Source organism: Merops nubicus, unplaced genomic scaffold (genome assembly GCF_000691845.1).
Source record: "Merops nubicus isolate BGI_N331 unplaced genomic scaffold, ASM69184v1 scaffold17698, whole genome shotgun sequence".
NCBI lineage: Eukaryota > Metazoa > Chordata > Aves > Coraciiformes > Meropidae > Merops > Merops nubicus.
In genome coordinates this window covers 39,774-58,658 of record NW_008626535.1, presented here as the reverse complement: position 1 = coordinate 58,658, position 18,885 = coordinate 39,774, and the positions used below count along the sequence as shown (strand labels likewise).

At 35.1% G+C, this 18,885-nt stretch overlaps 1 protein-coding gene across 1 annotated transcript; it reads left to right on the top strand.

Moving 5' to 3' along the window:
- Positions 1–640: 640 nt before the first annotated feature.
- Positions 641–18,643, top strand: APPL1 (adaptor protein, phosphotyrosine interaction, PH domain and leucine zipper containing 1). The gene is made up of 21 exons (XM_008946045.1): positions 641–736; positions 1,787–1,846; positions 2,770–2,841; positions 3,643–3,730; positions 5,282–5,323; positions 6,144–6,202; positions 6,677–6,823; positions 7,308–7,390; positions 7,485–7,643; positions 8,971–9,159; positions 9,641–9,683; positions 9,925–9,981; positions 12,011–12,102; positions 12,682–12,864; positions 15,138–15,187; positions 15,568–15,742; positions 15,853–15,889; positions 17,039–17,185; positions 17,438–17,488; positions 17,835–17,924; positions 18,494–18,643. The coding sequence occupies exons 1-21, from the start codon at positions 713–715 to the stop codon at positions 18,641–18,643; spliced, it is 1,998 nt and encodes a 665-aa protein (XP_008944293.1). The 5' UTR covers positions 641–712.
- Positions 18,644–18,885: the final 242 nt, after the last annotated feature.

Genomic DNA, 18,885 nt, shown 5'->3' with positions numbered 1-18,885 from the left:
AGGCTGACTGATAAGCTGGAGTAAGGACAAAAGGACAGATCTTTCCACTCCTGTTCACCAGGGAGTGGTGAGGGGGAGAAACATGTGTCTTAAGAACAACAAAATATAGGTTACACTGGTTTGCTCTGACTTTAATTCCTCAGCCTTTTGATCACAGAATTGGCTGTTACTGCACAGGTGAATTATAGGTCCATGCACAGCCAGCAGCTTTTCTCCTGCAGGATCGACAGTATCAGAGAGCCACAGCCTTTGTTTTGATCTCACTGCAGAAGAGATGTGCATACCAGGTGTGCTGTTTAATATGAGTCATCTTTACTCTTCCCTAGGGATGTACTGTAGTGGGTCCAGTAGCTGCTTGTGGTTCCAACTTTTTTTATGCACTTATCCATCTCCCTTTAATTTCTGAACATGTAATTTTATTAACCTGGAGAAGGTGATAGTAGGAGCAAGGCTGAGCTTGGGTATGTTTAAGATCCTCTGGCATGCAACAGATACCTGTCCTGTAAACAGCCTTGGTGGGTTTATAAACTTTAGTAATGAAACCTGAAACAATGCTATTTAACTTTGAAACTTGGTTACACTTAAATGCTACTTTCTAACTTGATATGTTAGTGTTTTGGCTGTTTCATTTTTACAGACCCGGTCTTTGCTGGGAGTGTTTGAAGAAGATGCTGCTGCAATTTCCAATTACATCAATCAGTTATTTCAAGCCATGCACAGAATATACGATGCACAGGTAGTGTTAATGAAAATCTTGAATGCATTATAAAGCTTTCAAACCCCATTTCATGTATCATGCTGTTTTTTTGAAATTATTATGAGCAATATTTTTTTTCAGATGTCCACATTCTTTAAATATGGAAGTAAAATAAAATAAGAATTAAATAATTGTTTTTCTTTATGCTAAGGAGTGGTAAAGACTAAATACTTGTAATTTCTTTTGCAAGTAAAAATATTTTCTGGTCTTCTAATAGTTCTATTTCCCAAGTGTTACCCATCATGATCTTAGTGTGCATAATAGTATGGACCAAGTGGGAGATTATTTTTTACCCACAATATATTCACATTTCACTCGGCATCTAGAAAGTAACTGCACTTTTATGCCAAAGACAGAGTCTATTCTATGAGTTTTTCTGAACAATTGATTCTGTGGCTGTGTTTTTAATTTGTATATACTTGAACTGTTTGATTTTTCTACTGATTTGTTACTCTTGCTTTTTGAACTTTTATTTTACGGTTTTCACTTTAATGACTAGTGTATTTATTGCAGGTTTACTGCTATGTGGTTTTATTGTACTGCCTAGTCTGCTTTTAATTTCTGTCCTTTCTCCTTCAACTACGTTATGAAAGATGAAGTTGTTTCATACCTTTACTCTGCTAGTTAGGTCCTGTCTGTGTACAAGTACAGAGCAGTTTGTAACCAGGTAGTACTGAAGTTCAGTGTAATATTTTCTTTTGTTTACAAATAAATTTCTAATACTCAGTAACTGGGGCAGCTAATTGTAAATAATTAAATTCTGATATGCACTGCGTAATATGAAAAATATAGAAATTGGTGCACATAGTAGACTGTGAACTTGGTAGTTGTAAACACTGATTACCTGTAACTCTCAGTGTTAGAGAAATGGAAAAGCAGGATACTTACGTTTTCTGAGAATCTACAGTCAAGTTTTAAGTTACATGTCTGTAACGGTTTCCTCTGCAAATATAGAAATTTTTAATATTGGTTTAAATAAAAAAGTAACAAGCTTGGTTATTTGTTATTTGTTATTTGTTTTGAAATCAGAATGAATTAAGTGCAGCAACTCATCTGACTTCAAAGCTTTTGAAGGAATATGAGAAACAGGTACTGTATAAATAATTGTCTTTTGTGTATTTTTGTAGTTTTTTTATCTCCCAGAGCACAGTGTAGAATGTATTTAGCTTTGGTTCAGATAAAGTGCACTGCTGTAGGTGGTGACTTGAATCTTTACCAAAAGAATCTGTCTTCATATTAATTCTTTCAACTAAATCAGAAAAATTTCCTCTTAGCACAATTACTATTTGCTACATTCATTGAGAAGGAGGAAGGGGGAATCTAATAAGCTGAAAGGAGTGACTCAAAGTTTTATTAAAGAAATTATTTGTGGTTTATATTTCCAAATGGTTTATGAATAGCTTCCATGAATTAAAAGAAAAATTAAATTAGCATTTGACCTTTTGACCTGTTTTTCTGATTTGGCTCCTTTGGACTGCTTTTTTCCTAGTCAGGAGATTAGCTTAACAATACACAAATAATGTTTTAAATAGATTATTTCTTTTTCAGTTGTGACCATTTCGGTTGCACTTTTGCCTCCGTCAAGGCTTAACAGAAAGAAACTCTTTTGGATGGTTTAAAAATTTCACATAACCACATAATTTACGAACTAGATGTTTAAGATCAACATCAAATATTGCAAATTATTATAAAATTATCAAAAAATAAGCAAAGTTGGAGAAAAATCCTCATAGATGTCGTCTGCATATTTCCTGATTTTTAAAAAATAAAATATAATGATTTATAAAATCATTATATTAATCTACTTTAAAAATAGATTTAAAAAAAAAAGAATTGCATATTATTTCTCCCCACTTTTCCTTCTTCACAGGACAGTAAAGAAGTGCTTCAGTGTATCTTAATTGTACAATGTTTTAAAATAGTGGAATACCTAATACATTCATAGACATGGCTAATGGAGTTTTGTGACTGGCAGAAAACCCTGTAACATGTCTCCTTTTACTTTGTTGTAGCGTTTTCCACTAGGGGGAGATGATGAAGTTATGACTTCCACTCTACAGCAATTTGCAAAAGTGATAGATGAGGCAAGTACTTGCATTGTTTCACTTACTTTGCCAATGTTGTCATGTAGACTTGAACTTGCTTCACTATTTTAGCGTTTTTTAAGAGAGAAGGTACAGAAATGGCTTTTGTTTATCAGTAAGGTAACACTTAATTGTATATTGCAACTTATATTTGAAGTTATATAACCTGAAGATCAAGCATCAATTCAGCAAAATGAGGATACATTGTTGAGAAAGAATGTAGCTTAACTCAGAGCCAAATTCCATTATAGAATGGCAATTAGAAGCTGGTTTTCCTGAGGCTCTTTGTATTTCCTCATTTTAGACACTTGGCTGACAGAAGAACCTCCTGCTGTCTGTGTTAGACTGACTCTTAAAAAAGACAATTTGGCACCATTAAGATCTAAATCAGGATTATTTCTGTGATCTCTCTCCTCACTGTTAACACTACGTAAACAGCATTTTGGGAGGAAGAACACATTTGTTCTATGTCTGTAGTCTGTGAAAGGTGGTCAGTAATGGAGCTGGAGGGAAAATGGAGACATAAATCAACTAGTCCTCAGAATGTACGAGGTCACCTTCTGACATGATCCAGTAACTTGGAATAAAGTTGGAAAAGCAGGGAGAAATACTAAACTCCAAAAGTCTTCTATAAATAGCTAGCGACAAGATCAGGAGCCTAGAAAAGAGTAACTGCAAAGAAATGACTGTAAAGTTACGTTTGAGTGGTACATGTCATCTTTGAGAGACAACCTATTTTCGATTTGATTTAATCACAGCTCTATTTTCCTAAAATTTCCATCTTTCTCTTATCTTTTATAGCTCAGCTCTTGTCATGCAGTACTTTCAACTCAACTTGCAGATGCAATGATGTTTCCTATTACCCAGTTTAAAGAAAGGGATCTAAAAGGTAGAGTGCTCAAACAAATACTGGTTTTATCAACAGCAGCAATAACAAAACTGTAGCACTTAATCTCCTCTTAATAGCTCTTGTTTAACTAAACAGAATACACCACTTATTTTTCAGCTTTCAAAAGCATGCATGTCCCAATGTTTTTAAAAACTGTTATTTCTATTCATAGGAGTATTGTGGTTGAAGAACTACTCTTTCAACAAAACTATTACATATATTATGGAACCACTTCTCTTCAAGATCAAAATCCTACAGTTACTGAGACATTAGGAAAGAATAATCTTCAGATAATTCACATCTTCAGGAAGTATTAGTATATATTATAATACCATGACATCAGTATAATGGCAGAACTAAACTTAAAATGCGAAGTGCCCAAGTTGTAGTATTTATTATATTATTAGGATTTCATGAGGTGGTTCTTCAACCCTGTTGGTAATATATGATTGATTCTTATGTGCAGGCATAAGATGCTTCCAACTTCTTACTTTTGTAACAGTTTAATCTTGTTCTCCCTGGTCCAAAATAAAATATAAAGCATTTGATAGGAACAGATATTACTCAAGATGCTAAAGTGAATAGACTGGTGTGGCATATGGGCTACAAATATAAATGATCAGAATTAAACCCAAAATAACTTCAGTCCCTAACATGAACATCCTAGTGTGGGTATAGCTAACACATGAGCGTTTTTAAGTAAAAATAACAACTTTTGTATGAATCTTTTAGCTCTTTATGAATCCTGGAAAATACTACTTTGGCAATAGTTTGTTGCAAAAATACGGAGTAAATAGATTATGCTTTTTGAACAAGGGCACATGAGTATCCTAAAGCTAATATTACTCCTTGGAACCTGGAAAAATCTGTTAATATATCCTGAAGAAGTACCCCCGAGGCAATAGTCACAAATAAAAACTTCCAGTGGGAAAATTTACATCACCAACTGATGTAGTATTTAATGACACTGTACCTCTTGACAGACTTTACTTTCTGTAAAGCTTTTCTACAGTTTTTAGTCTTTGCTTTACCATGAGGCTGAACATAGCTCTCTGCCCACTTATGTTGTAAGTGACACAAAGCCACGATCAAGATCAGAACAAGTGCTAAGTGTTGTACTGTTTTCTATTCCCTGGCACAGTGAGACAAAATAACCATCTAGAACATAACTAATTTTAGGTAGTAGGAATCATAAAGTGTTTGGGGCTTTCCTTTGATCCAGTGATACTTCCCCATGTCCTGTGCTTCCACTTCCCCAGTTCGGACCAGGACTCTGATCACAACTGTAGGTGACACGTTTGTATTAGCGATGTCTTTCAAAGTTCCTCCTTAACTTACACAGTATCTTTTTTGGTACTCCGAACTGCCACGTAGACATACTCGGGCCCCAAGTAGGAGCAGACTTCCTGGTCACATAGTGCCTGTGCTGGTAACTCAGTATGGTACAAGGTGTGAACTCCAACTGTTCAGTAGTGAAACATTTCATGAGAAACTTTAATCTATAAATGTCATATTAATAACTTATTTCAATTGTGGTATGTTGTTTTGTAGAGATATTAACTCTAAAAGAAGTTTTCCAAATTGCAAGCAATGGTAAGTGTAAAATAATGTTCTAGATGTTATAGGATGACAGTATTATTGTATATTAGTTGCTCAGAGGACTAGTGAAGATATTTGCAAGGCTTAAGGTGACTAATTAAGATGTAATTTTTTTCAGTGATACTTAAGACCCAGCTTTCTTTGGCTCACTTGTAAATCTCTGCTTTGTGTACTGAAGTGTTAAGGCAAATTGACAGTATTAGTCTTTTTCACAGTATTTTAAATGTGTATATAATTGTTAAATAATTTAGGATTATGATACCAAAATTACCAAAAATGGTAAGGTTCTAGTTCACTTCTTAAAGTCAGGACTGGATTAATAAACAAATTTTACCTCCCTAAAATGAGTTTGATAGTTCCCTTCCCTATCATCAGAAGTTACTATTTTAGCTAGCTCTACTCTATCCTCATAGAGGATGTATTCTTTAAAACAAAAGGATTTCAGTAAGGATTCTGCTTCTCTCAATGTACATGGCTTCATTGCTCTGGAAGCAAAAAAAGATTAGATAGAGTTTTTCAAGATGAAAAGTTGTCTTTACTTATAGAAAGTTTCTGTCTTTGAAGAATATTGGACGTTTAGAGAAATCTGTAACAATTTAGCCATATTTGCAGCTGGTTAGAATTTTTCTTTAGCCTAACTATTTGTGGCAGTGAAGTAATTATAAACAGACAAGAACATTTCTTAAAGGTTTTAATATTCTAGAACTCACATCCAGCTGGCTGTGCAACAAATAGAGATGTAAAAAGGTTTCTGCTCTGTTTCATAAGACATTAACTTATCAAAATGACAATGAATTCTCTTTTGCTTGCTTAGACCATGATGCTGCCATTACCAGATACAGTCGGTTGTCAAAAAGAAGGGAAAATGAAAAGGTTAGTATAACAAGATACTTGATATAAAGATTTCTAGAGGAGATAAGAAATAATTTTCAGCTAATACATGTATATATGATGAAAGACAATATATAGCAGATTACACCTGAAGTTTGGTAGTTTATAGCACTCCAATCACTTTGCTTCAAAACAGAAAAGCAGGTTTACCCAATACATGCCTGTCTTCTAACACTGAAAATGCTCTATGATTAAGATTATGATACTATATATAATTCATTTTTATAAAGAAATAGCCATGCTGTCCAGGGAGAAAAGAGTGCTACATTTGTTTTTAATGTATAAGTTAGAGAAGCAGAACTGTAGAGTAAAATATGCCATTGCTAATGATGGAGGGTGGAACATTATTATGTTGGTATTTCCATGCTGGCTATAAGGCTGTCCACAAGGCATGTGGTGAATACCAAATCTCAAACATTCCTTTTTCCCTCCCTCTCCCTGTCTGTGTCCCTTTAGATCAAAGCTGAAGTTACAGAAGATGTATATACTTCAAGGAAAAAGCAGCATCAGACTATGATGCATTATTTCTGTGCGTTAAACACTCTTCAGTACAAAAAGAAAATTGCTATGCTAGAACCCTTGCTAGGATACATGCAAGCTCAGGTAATTTCAGATTCTGAAAGCCGTAGGTGTGAGAGAAGAATGCTGTTTCTAAGATAAATACTGTCAGTTCCCTGTGGCAGCGTCCACAGTTAGAGGATGGCCCTGGACAGGTCCTCACAAGTTTCTCCTCTCCTGTGTCCCCCAGACAGCCTCACCCATAACAAAACAGTTAGCAGACTGATGGGCTTGAAAAAGTGTAGAGACCTTGGGAACACCAAAAGATCAAACCTTGTTTATTTTCCAGTTTCTGCATATTTCTGTATTTCCTCCAGGTGACTGTGCCCATGCTCATTGAAATCCCACTGAAACATCAACATGATGCAGACAAAACCATGCATCCTGCTCCTTTCCTTGAGAGGCTTTGGTGGGAATGAGGGATGAAAACTGATTTCTTTGAGAAACTTTAACCTCCTATGTTATCATCTGCTAATTTTTATGTACTTTTATTAATGACTAATTCTCCCTTTTCCTCTTTTTCTTAAAGATAAGTTTTTTTAAAATGGGTTCAGAAAATCTTACTGAGCAGTTGGAGGAATTTTTGACCAATATTGGCACAAGTGTACAGAAGTAAGTTGGTGTTGTTGAATTTTGAACTGTTATTGAAACAGTCAGTTTTTCTGTTTCTACTTATTAATAAATCATCTTTGTTAATTTACCTTAGTGTTCGCAGGGAAATGGAATGTGAAGTAGAAAACATGCAACAAACTATAGAGGACTTGGAAGTAGCTAGTGATCCACTATATTTGCCTGATCCTGATCCTACAAAATTTCCTGTTCATAGAAATCTAACACGGAAAGCTGGCTATCTCAATGCAAGAAAGTAAGAACAACTTGTTACTTAAAAATTCCAGAATATTTAGTTTTGTGAAATGAAAGATAAAAATGTATGCAATATTTTTTTTGAAGTTTGCTATGCTGATTTTACAAACTTAGTTGAGTAAGTCACACAGGAGCTATTCTATCTCTTTGGACTCCAAGTAATTAGTATTAATTTAATTGTTACACTGACATAGTGTCATTCAGGTGCAAAGCATAGTTACCCCGAATTTTCACATCAAAGAGTAGAAGTGTGTGAGAGTGTAATTTCACTGGATTGTAATTGGAAGACTACGATTGCAGCTGTCAGGGTTGTTTTATAAGTACCTATTGAAGCCCTGGGATTCAAGTTACTAATAAAATATGGCAAGTTTGAGATACACAAGGCAAAACATTCTTCATTAACTGAATGGCCTTCTCAATCTCGTTAAGTACTTTTGTCCCCTGGAGGGAGCTATTGCTCTAGTTCTTAAAGTCTAGCAATAGTTATTAAAAATAAGTTGTAACACCCAGATTTTTTTTTGGTAGTTTATATAATAAACTCCAATGAAACTTTTTCTTTAAATGTAAATTACTTTTACAACAACAGTTAGTGACATACTCACTGAGTGAGGCACGAATTTCTGTAGCAGAACACAATTGCAGCAATTAATATTGATGAGAGTATCTGAACAAAAAGTGAGGCTAAACTGCAGGTGTTACTGATTTCTGGTTTAAACTGATCCTTTTCTTTTATTCTGGGATTATTAAAAAAACAAAACAACCAAACACAACAAACAAAAAACGGCCAACAAGCCAAAAACAAAACCACAACATTCTCTAAGCAAAATTTTGGAGATGTGAGTGGTACAAAATACTTGAAAAACTGATGTATCTTACATGAAGCTAATTCTTAAAGTTCTTGAAAACTTAGTCTTAACAATGTAGGTGCAGAGTTAGCTGTCTTATCAGTAACATTGATAATGCATTCAGTTTGAATATGCATGTTGTGTAAAGCAATACTGTAAAAGCTGATCATCAAAAGTGAAGTATTTGTGCCTTTTTATTCTAAATTATTTCACATAGTGTAAGAAAGTGATTGTTATTTTATGTATTAGGATTTTATGTATTCTTTGCCCAGCAATGGGTTTAGCATTTAAAAAACAAAACAAAACAAAAAACCAACAACAATAAACAGATGAAAAGAGACTAATTTAGCTGTGAGGCTAACCTAGAACATTAAACAGGGGAGAAACTTAAGAAAATATCTTAAGTGCCCAGATGGTTTGTTCCAAGTGATTTTCAGCTCAGGTGAACTTCTAATCTACTAAGAACTTCTTTTTATCTTCCAGTAAGACAGGGCTGGTATCTTCCATCTGGGAGCGACAGTTTTACTTCACTCAAGGTGGAAACCTGATGAGCCAGGCAAGAGGTGATGTAGCTGGGGGACTTGTCATGGATATAGACAATTGTTCTGTAATGGCTGTGGACTGTGAAGACAGACGGTACTGTTTTCAGATAACGTCCTTTGATGGCAAAAAGTAAGTATTCTTACACTACTGTTAACTGTAAATAATACTGGACGCACTAATTAAGAAAAGAAGGATGGTCTACCTTCGGCCAGATTATAGCTTGATAGATTTGGGGGCTATTTAGAAGCAAAATCAGGGATGTCTTTTTAACTTTCTAATGTCCGGGGGTTTGTTTATAAGCTCTATAATGTAGCTGAGTGGTGTTTCAGAATAACGTTACTGTCATCAGTTTATGACCAGGTATTACTGCAGTTTGTGAGTCATTAAGTGTTACATGGACAGAATTGGAAATTTGTTCCTTTCCTATTTTCATTAAAATGAAATGAAAACAAATTCCCCCCCTTAAATGTTGATTGCACTCACCATACACACAGAATCTTGTCTTAATTTGTTGTGTAGTGTACAAACATGAAAATGAAGTTTCCCATTTGAATGTATTCATGAAGCATTTTAAATAGACTAAGTAGTCTTCTCTATTGTCCTCTTTCAGGTCTTCAATCTTACAGGCAGAGAGTAAAAAGGATTATGAAGAGGTAAGCTTACAGGAGGCTTGCATGGAGTCCAGTGATTTTCATTGTGCAGAAGGAATACATTGATAACAAGAGTTGGAATGTTCATTTTGTGTGCTCTAGTCAGTAGAGAGTGACCTTTTAACTCATTCTATCCATAATGACAGGCTTCAGAAAGTCTGAGAAAATATTGCTGAGTTTAAGTTGGGGAAAAAAAAATTAACTTTTTGTAATTTTTTTAACCTTTTTGTCTCTTCTCTTTCAGTGGATATGTACCATAAACAACATATCTAAACAGATATATCTAAGTGAAAACCCTGAGGTAACCTTACTAAAATTTATATTATCGGCAATAAAGATGTAGATACATACAAAGTTAAAAAGATACCAACGGGATCTAATTGGATAACATAGAATTGAACTGAGTATGTCCTACATGTCTAATGATAAGCTTTTCATAGTGTGAAAGTGTGCAGTCCATTGTCTCTTTCATCTAAATGGTTATGTAGAAATTATTCAAAATATAGGACTTTTATATTGGGTATAACTTTCTGACATCTTCAGGATCCTGTAATTTTATATGGCACTGTGTTACAAATGAATATGACAAATATTTGGGTGGATACATTTAATTTCTACTATCAAGAACTGACAATCTTATGAATACAAATCTTAGGGCATAGCAGCTCTATAGGAAGATAATTTTCACTTCATGAAAGTTACTTGCCTTTTGAAGAGTTCAGAATTGCTTATTTGTTTCACATAAAGAATTTGGGTATGTAAATTGTAATTTATATTGTTTACATTTACATATATTCAATTCATATTAATACAAACTTGCATAGTGATTTTTACTTGCTAAATTAGGGGAATTGGCCCTGCAAAATCTGTTGGTTTATAATAGGAACATTTACCTATATATAAAGTGTGCTGAAAGTGAACTTGTACTCCTTGGTGCCCTTGCTGAGATCTGAAAGAGTTAATTGGGAAGAAAATTTTTCAGTGATCATGTATCAGCAATGAGACAGCAACAGGCAGCTTGTTTAATAATACAGGAATCAGGAATCAATTCTTCAGCTACCCAACACAGGTATGTGTTATGTGGCACTTCTTGCCAAATGACCAAGATGAAAAGGAAACTACATGGCTGCATTTAGCCTGTACCTGGGGTAAACTACAGCAGTTGCTCTGTCACTTGGTGACCCCTGCCCAGCAGAAAAGAAAAATTGGGAAAAGAGAGGAGACCCATGGGTTAAAATGATAACAGATTTCATTAAACAACAAAACTTAATACTTATGCCAGTATAAAATACACAGACTTATACTCAGCCTAGCAAATGTACAGCACTCACAATGAACAGGAAGGAAGGAAGGCCTCAGGAGCAGAACCCCTTCAGGGATGGGGAGAAGAAAGAAGAGGAGCCCTAGCCCTCAGCAGACTCTCCCCTTTATACTGAGCATGATGTTCATGAGATGGGATACACCTGTAGCCAACTTGGCTCAGGTGCCCTGGCTCCAAACTGCTCAGGGTCTGCAGACCGTGGCTGGCCTAGGATTTTGTCCCGTGAAACCAGGGCAGGGTGTCATGCCATTTTTTTTGTTTAGGAACTAAATATAACTTTGTAGATAATACAAGTACCTAGCTGACAAGTTAAACTCTACAAATGAGAAACAAAGTATAGTGCAGAGCTGAGTTACATAAAGCACATGTTGTCCTGAATACACAGCAGAGGTTCTGTTCAGTCTTGGCCTATGTGGGTGCATCTCCCTTACATCAGTGAAGGTGTGTGCATCTACACCTCAATGCTAGTGCTATCTCCTTTTTTCCAATGGCTTTATAGTCATTCTCATCTTCTGAGTCATACACCCACACAAAATGTTGCTTCTTTCTTGTTTTGTCTCCTGCACACTCGCTCTCAAAAAATCCTTTTTCCTCAAGAACTTTTGCTATTGGCTACACCACATTAAGCAAGATTAAAGTTAATGCCTTGTTTTTTCAGAAACATTTAAGAGCAGACTTTTGAATCTTCATGGCTTTTAGTTAGTAGCTGTGAACTGCATTTCTGCAGTTGTCAAGACTGTCCATTGGGATTTTTCTCTAATGCTAGCTTTTATTGACATTTGCCGTATTATAAATTAAGTGTATTTGTTTAAATTTAGTAAATTAATAGGAGGAAATTAATTGCAAGTTAGAAAAAAAATACTACAACTTTTAGTGAGAAATTAGGAATGCATGACTCCCATAAAGGGTTGAGTTTGTAACTTCTGTCAGTTGCATGTAAATAAAATCTATTAAAAGCTATTTTTGAGCAAAATGTTTACAGTTATGTTTTCCCATCTCTCTATTGCAGGAAATAGCTGCACGTGTAAATCAGTCAGCCCTGGAGGCTGTCACTCCATCTCCTTCCTTTCAGCAGAGACATGAGAGCATGCGGCCAGCTGTGTAAGTTTATGAATTATAGGTCATTTGAAGAGCACATCTAAAAGAGAATCCTGGGTAAAGTTCCAGGAAAAAAAGCCAAACAAACAACAAAACTTTCTGTGTTCAGAACTAAATTTTGGAAAGGCTAGAGGAATATTTCTTGAACTTACCTTTGAGGTATTGTTTAGCACCCATTGTTACAAGCAATGCAGATTTCCAGCTGACTAGACAGTTTTGTTGGTTGTGTCATATGTCTGGTTTGTTGTATGAATTCATAATGAGATTTTTCTTAATATGTCTCGGCTCCTGGAAGCAGACCTCAGATTGTTTTAATATCAATATTAATATCAATATACAATCACACATGAAGTATAATTAAGTCTGATGCAACTATTAATGCAAGTAGTAGCTTTAACTTAAATTTGAGTAGGAACATAGACTCCATTTCTGTTTACTGTACTCGATGATAGTCTTTAGGGTTTTTTTTTTTTTGTTTTACATCCAGATTTTGGAATATTGTATTGGTCTCTCATAGCGTTTAGTTTATTATCACCAACCTGAAATTAAGGTATCTCTATTTTGATTTTTGTTTTGTTTTAGACAATCTCGTCCTCCTGCAGCTCGTACCAGCAGCACAGGGTCACTGGGATCTGAATCAGCAGCTTTATCAGCACTTTCCTTGGATTCTCTTGTTGCCCCTGACACTCCTATACAATTTGACATAGTATCTCCAGTTAGTGAAGATCTGCCTGGTCAAGGAAAATCTTCAGGGCAATCGGGCAGGTAGGAAATGCAGAAATAAGGAAGAAAAATCCTACAGTTTAATATTCTTAATTTACAGACAAAGAAGAAAACCACTTTTAGGTTGCAGCCTCAAAACACACATTGCCCTTGCCCTGACTTGCATCACAAAATTTCCAGTGGCCAGCAAATCTAAACAATTTTTTTAACTGTTAACTAGATTTCTAAAAAAAGACCTTAATTACATGCACTAGATTTAACATGTAGTTTTCTATTTAGCAGCAGCTTTTCTTGCTTTTAACAGCGAATGCTTTTGTTTATTGATTTTAACCTTTTGGTTCACAAAGTATTTTCCTTTCCTATTGCTTGCTCACCCAGCAGCTTGGGTTATTTCCTCTTGGAAACTCAAGAGAAATTTGGTAGCCCTGCCTCCAGTTGATGATGGCATATGATGACACTCTTCTTAACCTTGAAAGGTGAGTGAAAATGATCTAGGCTTCTAGAGTAATCTCATATACAGACAAGTTAAAATTGTCTAAGAGCTCTTCCCAAAATATAAAACACTTTCTCCTACTCATTCTCATGTAAACTTTCCACTCAAAAATAATACTAAAAACTTGTAAGTCTGCACTGCATTTCTGGAACTATATGTATAGAATTCAGATACTAAGAAAAACATATTTGCAGATGCAGCTTCTCTTAACAAAAAGAGAAAAAAAAAAAAAAGCTGAAAACTAATTTATGTGACTGTAGTCACAATACAGTGTTGTATCCCTCTGCCCTATAGAAAAATATTTGGATTTTCAGTTGCACCTCACCAACACATAAGAGTTAAAATTACTTTTTTTTTTCAGTTACCTTTTTCTTGTTGTTTGGTATAGCAGGATAATCAGTTGGCTATCTTAAGAATATATTGATTTAAAATAGACATGAACTGTATTCCAGGAAGAGGAAAGGTTAATACTTCAGCTAAATTCATGTAATCAGTTATAACAGAATCTAGAAAATCTTGTTTTTCATAGCAGAAATGATAGAGCTGTGCTCAGTATTTTCAGCTAACTATCACTGTCAATAAAGAACTGCAATGTTTGTACAGATACGCAACATGAAAATTGAGAAAGACTACTAAAAAAACCCAAGACTTGCCTTAGTTTCTGATACTGATGACAAATATTTTTTTTTTTTTCCTTTTGTGGGATTTTGCATTTACTGTTCCAGTCTAATCTTTAATGACAAGAAAAGTCTGAGCAATAAAAGATGCTAATAGAAAGAATTTCCCTTTAATGTATTTACACAGGTCAACATTTAATGGGATGGTTCTTGATGGAGTCCATGTTATATAAACACTGTAGCACTACCATCTTAACTTCAGAGTTCAATCCAGAATTTTTATTACTTTTATCTAGACATCACTTAATTAAAAGATTTCATGCATCACGTAAAACTGGCAGTCAGTATGACATGTAACTGATCAGTAGAGATGGACATTTTATTTTTCTGGGTTCTGAAATTTGCTTTTAGAATACTATTGAGAGGTGACACCTTTGTAACTCCCCTGTAAATCCTAATCTGAAGTTTACTGAACTCCTGACAGTAGTTTTGCAACTAGTAGTTAGCCAAGGAGAAGGGTTTTTTTTCCCCCTTCGGAAGTTTCAAATAAAATTTCCCCATTACCCATACTTTCTTCAGCATTGCTTTACTACTTTTGAGAACTGTAGACTTGGAAGCCTAGAGTATTTTCACTTTTCTTTGCAACTAATAACAGCTCTGTCTTTGAGAGACAGAAATAGCCACATTTCTCTTGACCCTCTAGGAGTAAAACCCCAGTGATGTTTTCAGAAAGCTGCATTTGAAGCAAAACCAGTGACTTCTCTTCAGTAAGTAATTCAATAACTTGAGACAGTGATGAGAAGTGTGGTGCTCCTGTGGAGTACTGAAAGGACTAGCTTTTGGTTGTGCTTCCTGAAGCTCTTTGAAATTTCATCTCCTAAAACTACCTTTTCAAATATTAATGAGGTTTTGACTTTGGCTTATTTCAGATATAAAAAAAACCACCATGTGAGCAAAACTCTATGGCAGCAATAGGACCATAATGTCTGGTATTTTTCCTATCATTTGAGGCCTTGAATATTGCAATTTACACCTAACTCCTGATTAAATTGCTTGTCCTTATCATTTATCATATGCTCTTCCTCCAAATTACAAGTCTGTGAAGTCTTTATGTGTTCTTGTTAGATGCAGCATGACACTACTACAGTATTCATTAGTGGTTCTTGTAATCTGACTCCTGGTTTAATGTTTTGATTTTCTAATAGACGCACGAATCCTTTTGGTGAATCTGGAGGCTCAAAATCTGAAACAGAAGGTAAAACAAATTTTATTTCAATGCAAAATAAAAAAATATCATTTCACTATTATTTCTCTGTTTTAAACTATAGCTTCTCTGTTCTCATTTAACATCAGTTGTAGAATCCTTAGTTACATTAGAAATGCATTTGACAAGTTAAACCAGGCTTCTGTTTGAAAGTCTTTTAAAAATCATTCATTCCATCTTTTGTATTCATTAAACCAAATGAAAAGATGTGTGACTTGCTGTTTAGTAATTGTACCTCTAACTCATAAGCATGAACAGTTTCTTTCCAGGGTACTAGAAGTTTGGAGTTTTCCTGACTGCAGTCCAGCTTTGGTTTGGAATGGAAAACCCAAAGTGGAGTTCACTTTTTTCAATACTTTTCTTTGTCTTAGATTCAATTCTTCACCAGTTATTTATTGTAAGATTTCTTGGCTCTATGGAGGTGAAGTCTGATGAAAGTCCAGATGTTGTTTATGAAACAATGCGTCAAATACTAGCAGCTCGCGCCATCCATAATGTTTTCAGGATGACAGAATCACATTTATTAGTCACTTGTGACTGTTTAAAGTAAGTTTGTTTCCTGACTAGTACTGATGTTTATTTACAGAATGATCTTCTTGCACTTTAGTAAAATTTACTTTGGTTTTTTTTTTTTTTTTAAAAACACAAATTTTTAGGTTAATTGATCCACAGACACAAGTTACAAGATTGCGAGTAAGTAACTTTACATTGTGAAGTAAATACCCAATGTAATTCTTTTACTTTAAAAATAATATTATTAGATGTTAGCAAAATCACTGACAGCATGAGCTTTCCAGACAAGTTTTCACTGAATTTAGGAGATCTAGTGCATACTTTAAAGACAGACAGAAAAATGCCAGCAAACCCGATTTAAGGGGAGTGATTTCAACAGGTCAAGTAGGCTTTTGTCACCTCTCCTCCACCCCTTGATTTGAAAGTGTAAAATCCTAGGAAAACAGACTATTGTATTTTAACAATATGTTTCATTATAAACATATGTATTGTTAATAGAGAATGAACATTAAGATTGTAGTCAAATTGGTTCTGAAGTCCAAAATTTTTTGCTTGGTCTTTAGGGGTTTTTTTTGTTCTTTTTTTCTTTTTTTAAATGCATAATTGCATTGAGAGTGTTTTGTGGTTTCTGTTGTTTGGGGTTTGTTTTTGGTTGGCTGGTTTGTTTTTTCCTAACTATGTATAAAGAAATGCGCTTGGAAGAAGTGGAATTCTTCTTAGGATATCAAGTAAGCCCAGCCTAATTCTTCAGTTACAGCAGTCTTCGTTTTTCGAAACTGTTCCCCTCATCCTCCTTATTTCCCTTCATGAACAATTTTTTGTCTGTCATTTAATTTCTTTGGGTCTTCTAAAAACATTAATTTCCAGGGGGGGACTCTTGAGTTACATTTATTTCCATGAAAGTTGTTGTTTATATAATTCAGGAGAGCTGAACTAATTGCAGTGAATGTTTCCGAGTAGTGCCAGTAGCTGGCACCAGGTTCTGAAGTCCTAGTCACAAGTGTAATTTGTATGAATGATGTCTCTAAAGAAAATAACAAAGCAAGGAGAGTATTCACATTTAGAGTGATGACTGAATTGCATTGCAAATGTGGCCCCCTTTTCTTACATGAAGTGTATTTTTAGAAGTATTCCTATCTTTTGAATAATTTAATCCTTCCCTTCTAATCTGCTGTTTGTAGTTTGTAATTACACGTTTGGTCAGGTTGTAACTTCTGGTGTGGTTTTGCATCTATGATATTGCAGTAATTAATGCGCAGTATACTGACACCTCATGCAGAAAATATTTGGAACCGGTTTTAATGTGCGTGTGTTTGATCCTTTTGGCAGTTTCCTTTGCCCAATGTAGTCTTGTACGCCACGCACCAGGAGAACAAGCGCCTGTTTGGATTTGTGCTTAGAACTTCAGGAGGGAGAGTTGAGAGCCGCCATACTTCCATTTGCTATATATTTGAATCAAACAACGAAGGGGAAAAGGTACTGGGGATGGTTATGCTTGCATCAGCTTTGAACCTTCTGTGGATTCCTAGACGTTAGATCCCTTCAAGCAGTCTGAGGGATTCCTGTGGGAGCATGTGTTGTATATGTACTGAAAAAAAGTTCAGCCTGATAGCCTAACACCTGCAAGTCCTTTAATACGCTGTTGTGTCTAATTTGGGAATCTGGCTGAATTTAAGAGGCATTTTTATTAGAGTCTTTTTGATTATTTCCAATCTGTTTTGTGTTTAGATTTGTGACTCTGTTGGACTGGCAAAACAGATAGCTCTTCATGCAGAACTGGTAAGAATCTTTTTTGGGCAAGGGCTACTTGTTGAACGGAAGGGAGAGAGTATATTTAATATGTGTAGTAGAGTACATTCTGCACGATGCTTACAGATGCAGCAATACTGTTGTGTGGTTTAAGGGATTTGTTTTCTAGAAGTTACATGGAACAGAAAAAGACTGACCAATACCTACTGTGGAATAATATTCAAGGCAGGATTCAGCTTCCTACCTTTAGCAAACATACCAGTCCTTTAAGAGTAATCGAAACAGTGGTATAACAATTTTGAGCAAACTAATATATATTGGTAATGTATCAAACATCTCAGGCTGTCATTACTTCATTTACATTTTTCCCCTTTAGGATCGAAAAGCATCAGAAAAGCAGAAAGAAATAAACAGAGTCAAAGAAAAACAACAAAAAGAACTGAATAAACAGAAACAAATTGAAAAGGTTATATCTTAAATTTTTTTTCTACTTTCTTTTGCAGTTTTGTACTCCAAGCTCCACTATCATATTTTCTAGTACAAGTTTGTAGAATATTATGGAGTTAAGTCAATTACTAGAAATATTTCCTATGCAGATTTTGTACAGTTCTGCATAGAAGTTTTCAAAAAGAGGAGGAGACAAACCACAGAATGTCTTTATAGGAACACTTTAAAAGGGCAGTGCTTGGAGGAACACCTATCATGGGACCAAAATAACTCAGTTTTCTGAAAAGGGTTCAGTTACCCAGTGAGGAAGGGGCTACAGGGAGCAGGCTGTAGATGAAGCTTCCTGTTCTGACCTGCTGTGTTTTGTGGGCTAGAGGTATAGGTGTTTTTTGCAGCTCTAATAATGCCAGCTACTGAAATGTCAATTTTTGGTTTCCTACTCAGTCTTGTAATTGCACAGAAAGCTGCCCAGTGATAGTATTAAAAGATCATTTAGAAATCATAATAATGTTATTCTGTTCCAATTGTAGATGGCTTTAAAGCTAATTTGATTTTTCTGATTTCCCAACCCCTGCCTTCTCAAATTAGGACTTAGAGGAGCAAAGTCGGTTGATAGCTGCTTCCAGCAGATCGAACCAGAGCAGTGGAGAAGGACAATTTGTAGTCCTGAGCAGTAGCCAGTCAGAAGACAGTGATTTAGGAGAAGATGGAAAGAAGAAGAGAGAATCTGAAGCCTAAGGTTGCCTGCTTTATTAAAATTGGAATCATGGATAAATCTGGTGAAATGGCACAAGTTCTACAAGAAGTGAAACGTAGGTGGAGGGTCTGTTCTATTATATAAAAGAATTCACAATACGTAGACCCTGTTATGCCTTGACTTTTCTTTCTCAATTAAGTGGTTTCCATTTTCATGTCAGTATAATTTCTGTATGCCAGATGAAGTGTGGTAATGCTGCCACATTTATTACAAAATTTTGTTT